The sequence below is a fragment of the Lycium barbarum genome, chromosome 1, assembly GCF_019175385.1.
Source record: "Lycium barbarum isolate Lr01 chromosome 1, ASM1917538v2, whole genome shotgun sequence".
Taxonomy (NCBI): Eukaryota; Viridiplantae; Streptophyta; class Magnoliopsida; order Solanales; family Solanaceae; genus Lycium; species Lycium barbarum.
The window spans coordinates 14,648,020-14,656,463 of record NC_083337.1 but is presented as its reverse complement, the minus strand read 5'-3'; the positions used below and the strand labels follow the sequence as shown (position 1 = coordinate 14,656,463).

The 8,444-nt window shown below is 36.8% G+C and overlaps 1 protein-coding gene across 1 annotated transcript; it reads right to left on the bottom strand.

Annotated features, from left to right (window-relative positions):
• Positions 1-5,235: 5,235 nt before the first annotated feature.
• On the bottom strand, positions 5,236-7,546 carry LOC132609859 (uncharacterized). The gene is made up of 3 exons (XM_060324037.1): positions 7,541-7,546; positions 6,310-6,478; positions 5,236-5,723 (listed from the first exon to the last, which is right to left on the bottom strand). Exons 1-3 carry the CDS (start codon positions 7,544-7,546, stop codon positions 5,236-5,238), a joined length of 663 nt encoding a protein of 220 aa, XP_060180020.1.
• Positions 7,547-8,444: the final 898 nt, after the last annotated feature.

The following is an 8,444-nucleotide window of genomic DNA, read 5'->3' as shown; positions in this document are numbered from 1 at the left end:
GTTGATCTTCGGTGATATTTAAGTTATAGGGTGATTATTGGTTTATGTTTGGATTCGTGAAATATTTGAGACATCGTTTGGTTAATTGTACTACTTGGCCTTATTGACTTGTATTTCTCTGTGAGCATGATTATCTTTCCATTTCCTTGTGTGCATGCGTGATCTAACTGTTGTCGGCCTATGATGCTTACTCAGTATCGCGTTTTGTACTGATGCTACCTTGTTGTACTCTTTTATGAGTGCAGAGTACGCTGTTGGAGAGACTTCCACCCCTCGTGACTGATCCCGAGATCTGATTCACTAGCATCCAGGGTGAGCACTTGGATGATCTGCAGCCCGAATGGCTACTCTTTCATTATTTATCTTATTTCTATCCTTGAGACAGTATTTATCTATTAGACTATGTATTCAGACTTACTATGTATTCAGACTTCATCTATGTAGTAGCTCTTGTACGACTTAGACTAGATTCATTTGGGCATGTATTATTCCGCACTTATTATTACTTTTATGTCAGACTTATTATATTATGGTTGGGAGTTGATTTCATTTATTTGATTGAGTGTTGGTCAAGGGACGGGTTCGCCTATCGAGGCAGAAAAATGGTAGGTGCCCGCAGTTTTCATGAGTTGGGGCATGACACTTGTGGGCTGAATCCTCTTAGAGGTAAGATCTATGACCCTAGACTTCATCATTTACCTTCCTAGATCTCTAATCCATGCTTAGAATCACTAGAATCTAAATAGAGAAGAGGAGCCTTGCGTTAAATTTCTTGAAATGGGTTTAGACTTCTAAAATGGAAATTGATGGCGAAATTGACTAGCATAACCATAGAATTTGATGAATTCCTTGTTATTAAGATTATTTCTTCCATTATTAATGATTAATTTGAGGATTGAAGAATTAGGGTTCATACCTAAATTTGGGGGGTTTTTGTAACAGCCCAGGCCACTGCATGTAGAAATTGTCCATTTTGGAGCCTTTGCCCTTCACGGTTTTTAAAACTCGTCTACAAGGGAGAGGTATCCAAGCACTTATAAAGCACTCTTCGTTCTCCTCCCCAACCAATGTGGGATTCGCCTAAACCGATGTGGGATTCGCCTAAGGCAAGCCTTACACTCACCTCCCCCTTTGGGACTCAACATCCTCGCAGAGGTTTGCTCCACCATCGGGTTTGCCCCACCATTGGCCCGACACCGGCTCTGATACCAACTGTAACAGCCCAGGCCACCGCATGTAGAAATTTTCCACTTCGGAGCCTTTTCCCCTCACGGTTTTAAAACGCGTCTACAAGGGAGAGGTATCCAAGCACTTATAAAGAACTCTTCGTTCTCCTCCCCAACCGATGTGGGATTCGCCTAAACTGATGTGAGATTCGCCTAAGGCAAGCCTTACACTCACCCCCCTTGGGACTCAGCGTCCTCGCTGAGGTTTTCCCCATCACCGCGTTTGCCCTACCACCGGGAGGAGAACGAAGAGTTCTTTATAAGTGCTTGGATACCTTTCCCTTGTAGACGCGTTTTAAAAACCGTGAGGGGAAAAGGCTCCAAAGCGGACAATTTCTACATGTGGTGGCCTGGGCTATTACAGTTGGTATCAGAGCCGGTGCCGGGACAATGGTGGGGCAAACCCGGTAGTGGGGCATACCTCAGCGAGGACGCTGAGTCCTAAAGAGAGGTGAGTGTAAGGCTTGGCTTAGGCGAATCCCACATCGATTTAGGCGAATCCCACATCGGTTGGGGAGGAGAACGAAGAGTGCTTTATAAGTGCTTGGATACCTCTCCCTTGTAGACGCGTTTTAAAACCGTGAGGGGCAAAGGCTCCAAAGCGGACAATTTCTACATGCGGCGACCTGGGCTGTTACAGTTTTACTTTAAATCCAAATTATGCTTGATCTTGAGTTGTTTTAGCAATTCCTTAGTAGTTTTGATCACCTAGAGTTTGAATTGCATGTTCCTTCTTTCAATTTCCTATTTTACCCTTGCGGGCTCGTTTTCCCAAATTCCTTGGGTTAGAATTAGACCTAACTAGAAGTATAGCAATATGGGTGTCGTTATTCGTGATTTTTAATACATAATTTGATTATGAATAGACTTTGAGTACTTGGAGGCACTACGAAAGGGCAAGGCTAAGGTGTGACGGTTCGTGGCTCCTGTTCGGCTTTCCAGGTAGGTTACGGCTTACCTTTTTGGTAAGACTTCAGTTAGCGGGTCATATGTACAGTTAGTAATTGTTGGAGAAAGCATGTTAACCTTCGGGTATGAAGTTGGGATGGAATACTTAGGTTGGTACTATTGTTGATTATGATTGTCGCCTTATTGTGTTCTATTGACTTGTTGGCTTGTCGCCACGTGATTAATTCTAGAGTTGATGCTTAGTGATTACTTGTGTATCGGAAAGCATATTTATTATGATGAGGTTGTCAGAAAAGGAAGAAAGGTTTGATATTGATATTGTGATGGAGTATATGTCCATGTGTGGCAGCGTTGATTCATATATTCATGTTGGCATTGTTATCATTCATTCACTCATTATACGTTTATTGGGATCGGGTTGTGCGCCGCAACACTTACTTGGATCGGGTTGCACATTTCGCAACATTGACTATTGGATTGGGCTATGCGCCACAACAGGTACATGGAATTAGTGGTCCCCCATGGGTCATGACTGTCGAGGCGACGAGATATTCCGCCCCGAAGTGTTTGTGTCATTGCATTTGTATTGCATTCATCTTATATTTACTTATGGAATTGTATTGGACTTGTTGGTTGATCTTTGGTTATATGTGTACTTGATAGTGGTTCTTGAGATAGTGTTTCAGACTTATACTGGAATTTGAGATGATATACTAGACTTGGTGATTGGTACTGAATCCGATATTTGGACTGCGTTGAGTTTATCTGATTGTGAGCATGCCTACTTTTTCAGTCTCTTTCTTATATATAGCATTTTCTAACTGTTGTCGGCGTATGATACCTACTCAATCTTGTAGTTTTGTACTGATACTACCTTGTTGTACACTTTCTATGAGTGCGGAGTACGTTGTTGGAGAGTCGTCTATTCCTTAAGGCTGATCTCGAGGCTTCCTTTCAGAGTTTCTAGGGTGAACTTGCTTGATGGATTCAGCAGCCCGGAGATTCTTCTGCTTACTTGTCTTTTATATTTTCGAGACAATATTTCTATTTGGAGACATGTTGACTATTCTAGACTTGTATTATTAGTAGCTCTTGTACAATTCAGACCAGATTTTAGGATTGATATATTTTCGCACTTTTAGTATTTCCTATTTATGCTAGACCTATTATGTTATTATTGGGTGTTGAATTTTCTATATTGCTATTGGTTGTTGATTAAGGGACGAGTTTGCCTACCAAGGTGGGAAATGGTAGGTGCCTGCACGTTCTCCTAGTTGGGGCGACACATTCACTTTGTCTTTTATTGGGTCATTTAGGTTCAGGACTTCGTATACAGGGATAATGTATACGTGAGGTGATGAGCGCATGTGATATACTACGTATACATGGGTAATGTATTCGTGAGGTGATGAGTGCATATGTGGATATTGTGGGTTACATGTTGGGGTATTTTGACATACCATGTTTGCTTTCCATGTTTTACTTGTTACATGACTACTTAGCATACTTTCATTCTAGAAATAATGTTATAGGCATCACTTTCACGCTAACATAACATTTAGCTATGCACATGATAGAGTATATGTTTAGTTCTTAGGCCTGTATGTTTTATAATTGCATACCCAATTCTACATCTTAATATGGTTATGACACTTGAATTGTCCATGTAAGGTATGATTTGGCACGTGAGTTATCTGTGTTATGCGTGAATATGGATCCATCCCTCATGAGTCACTATATCACTCGGCTCGCCCAAGTGTGCACACATAATTATCACGCCGAGCACCACAGTGAGAGCAAGGTCGAGTCTTTATCATACCTCTCCTGATTCACGACTCGTGTTTGATGCTATCTTTATATGTCAGTAAATGTTGGCTACTTTTTTGCATACCTGCCTATACCATTTTGTGTTTTACTTTTGTTCAATTCATACATATATCTTGATTTTGCTTAGGTTATCAAGTGAGGATTTTCTAACCAACCCTCACCACTACCTTCTTGTTGGAGGCAACTGATGATACTTCTCAGTATGCGTTATTATTGTACTCATGCTACACTTTCTCACTTTTTGCGTAGATATGGATCCATGCTCTAACGGAACCTGTGGTCAACTAAGAGCTGACTGCAGACTGCTACAGTGAGTTGTTGCTTCACAACACCTTGGAATTTATTTCTATTTTGTTGTTTTTACTGTTTCTTTCATTCGAACAATATTTGCATTTGAGACCAGTTGTATTTATTCAATTTAGCCGCTCATGACTTGTAGCACCAGTTTTCGGGGGGTGTTTATGGTTTTAAAACCTTATTTTCAAATAATTACTTTCTTTCAAACGTGTTAATGTGTTTTCATAATTAAAATGAAACTTTTCATGCTATCGGATTCGCCTTACAGGTTGGTACTATGTGTCATCGCCATTTAAGCAAATGGGTTCATGACAGTTATACACTTTTTTACAAGGCTGATACATTTTTTTTAAAGTAAGTGTATAATATTGTATACATGATATATAAAAAAGTTGTAAAATAGTTTTGGTATAAATTGAATATATGGCTACGTGGGTGCAATATGTTGTGTTGGCCATGTATTTGAAAAGTTCCCTAAAGTATAGGGCAAAAGTAGGTAGGGGCTATAGGGAAAAGTTAAGGAAAATTAAAGCAACTATAATAATAAAAGATAACTATTTTCTCCGTTTCAATTTATGTAACGTAATCTAGTTTTACACGAAATATAAAAAAGAAATGATGATAATTTGTCATAGTATCTATGTGGGCAACAACAGTTTTGAAACTTGTTTCCTTAAATATGACATAATATTAGTATGATAATAAAAGGTTTTAATTAAGGATAGTATACACTTTATAATTTTCAAATTTTAAATTGTGCTTTTCTTTTTGAAACACAATAAAAAGGAAATTGTGTTACAGCTCTCTCCTTTCTTTAATTAGAAAACCTCTTATATACGTACATCAAATGCTTCTGGAAAACAAGGCTAAAATCCAGAAATCCAGCATTTTCATTTCTCTCATAAACCAAAGTGTAAAAAAAAAAAAAAGAACTATGATACGATTAACTATATACTATTGACAATTTAGTTCACTATCATTTTGTCATCCTATATATATGTTCTTCACCACTTTTTTCATCAACCTCAGACACCCATTTGCTTTTCTTACTCAATTTCACTTTACCTTTCTTTTTCTCTACTTTTTGATGACCATGATTATGACTTCCTAATCTGCTTTTTTTAATCATAGTAGCCTCTAATCCTTTACCTATAGGATGCTTAATTGACCTTACTTTAACCTCATTCTGCACTACATTTTTCAATTTTCCTCTAACCACTTTTCTCCCTTCCATATTGTTTGCAACAACAACTGATCTTTCTGGATTTACATCGAGTTTTTCAATCAACGTATCGTAATTTTTAGTCTTGCAATCAACGAGAGAGAAATCGATCTTCTCGTAGTTAGGCAAGACATCGCCAGGGTCCCCTGTCTTGAACTCTACCATGTCATTTAGCCCCGTTTCTTCGATCACCTTTTGAGTCTTGTCAAGTTTTTGCTCCGGAATAATGCACACGACTTTACCTGTCGATGAAATAATTAAGTAAATAAAAGTGTATTATGTTTAACAGTTAGTTGGCTGAGTCATAAATTTATACAAAGGATTCGAAAAGTTCTAAAATGTCACAGTTGGAATTTAAACATACAATCTGTAGCAACTTTGAACCCTTACCATTATACTGGATTTTGTTCATGTAGAGGCGATTCAACAGTTTAATTATAACCCAAAAAAAAGAAATTGTTTTTACTTCATTTTTGCGCAGGACTCCTTTCGTCCCAATTTACATGGCATTTTCTCTTCCCAGGAGTCAAATTGACAAATCTTTGAAGTTAAATTAGATTAGACCAACTTAATATTTTAAAATTAAAATTTATATATTCAAAAACCGTACGAAAAGCACTATAAGTTGTAATTTTTCTCATGCCAATATGATGAAAAAATACATTTTAAATATTGGTCAAAGTTTACATAGTGTTGAATCTCGAAAAATGACAAGTGCGACATAAATTAGGACATATGGAGCATAATCTTTCGATGAAGATTCCTCTTCTTAATTCATCCAGTACTAACACGATAAACTTTTAGATGATCAAACATTTCAGCATTTACCTCTTGTTTGACGAGTTGCTGCTGCTAAGGCCACTGTTGATGGAGAGACTTCAGAGGTGACTTCTACCATTAATTTGGCACTCATTCCTACTACTAGTGCTAATATGAATTTGTTGCCGTCGGGTTCTTGTGTTCCAGAAGAATCGCAACTCTCATTTTGTTTGCTACACTGCAAGAAGTAAAAGGGAAAAAATATTACAAACTTACAAAACTAGTCATACAGTATTAGGAGATACAATTTCTATGTGTGTTATATGCATAATGCAGAATATATCACATCGAAGCAGCTTCAATTTTGAGTTTATGGGTTTTATATTCTAAAAAAAGGGTTCTTGATATTATTTATTCATATTAGTGAATTCTTTTATATAGATATATGATCTGCTCCAAAGCTACTGCGTCCAGCCGAACCCGTAGGGTGAAGCTGAAGGCTAGCTCCGCCCTTGCATCGAAGTATGTTAAATCTCTTGCATGAATGTGATACCATCTCATTTCCAAGACTAACATTGCTATAAAGCTCCAAAGTTAAACTAACACCCAAAAAATCATGCAAGGGATATTTCAAGATTAATAACCTTAACATCCCCAACCCCCCGGGAAAGAGACTAAAAATAAAAGAAAATTAACCATGAAGCAGGACAGTAAATTTACTTAATCGAGATTAAACAATTGCATATAGTGGGTATAGGCATTAATTGTACGTACATATAACTCGTTCAAACAACTACTTAGAGTTCCTAAAGCTCCTTGTAAGGTTTCTTTAAAAAACTATTGTCGGATTTGATTAGTCGTGCTATTTAAACATACGCGTTTCGATTTGTTCAAAAGTCTTATTATAAGTAGAATTAATAAAATTCACTTTGATGCTACATGAGATGAGAACGAGAAAGAGGGGAACATACCAATTTGAGAGTGTCAAGATATGAATTGGCAGCACATTTTGGGGACCATTACATTATCAAACAAAAAAAAAAAAAATCTGAACTTTATGTTTCAATCTGGAAACCAACAATTAGGACAAAAACCTTTTATGAACCTCCTCGAAAGCTTTAGATCTTGTCAAGGGTATTATTCTTCCTCTTCGATATCGTTACTAATATTTGCAAGGTTTTTTCTTCTTGCTTTTTGTTTGAATGGGAGGTATTTAAGAGAGGTGTTGGTAAGTTTTTACCGTATTTAAGGAGGTTCGGAAATCAAGTAAAAAACTGAGATTAGTTCAATGTAGACTCACCCGCATTTCAAGGATTGCTCACTTTGACCAATTGATAGACGATAGACGTATGACGCGGTATTCAATCACTCCTCGATATATGTAGAAGCACAAAATAGTTGGTGTTAAGTGAATACGTAGAAAGTTCTAGATTCCGATTTTCTAGTAAACCTACATTTTAGAAAGAGTGTGGTGTCTAGTTGAAATACAGGAGAAATTAAGCAAAAATTTTGCATGTCTTATGATCATAAAAGTCATTTTCGTGAAAATATTTTTCTTGAAAAACAAGTTTTTGTAAAAAACTGTTTTGTATTTAGTACTTTAGTTGCAATTGAAAATTATATTCTGAAACAAATACATGTTGCATTTGTTTCAATTTATGTGACATTTTTTCTTTATTACTCCCTCCAGATCAAAAAGAGTGTTCACTTAACCTTTTTTTCTTTGGTCAAAAAGAGTGTCTACTTATCAAATCAAGAAAGAATTAACCTTATCTTTCTAGATTTGCCCCTATTAAGTGCTATGTGATCAAATCCCAATACATAGTTAATGGGTAGTTTAGTCAAATTACTTATTTTTGTCTAGGAGTTAGTATTTTCTTAAGGGGTGTGCAAATGACTAAGTGGACACTCCTTTTGATCCAGAGTAGTAGTTAATTAAACAAAGAATGACATGTTTTGATATTTAGAAATAATTTAACTTTTACTTGTCATTTTATCCTAGAAGCCATTTTGTAGCTACATAAATGTTATGTCATTTTTTAGGCCATAAGTTCCAAACATGTGTTTGTTTGTTATGTGAAAGACCTAATTCTAACATGTTTGTTGTCGTCGTAACCTAGTTAGCTAATAGATAGTTGGTTTGTGGTTAAACTGGCAACTCATCCGTACAATACGAGATCAATAGAAAAGCAAGCAATGACAAA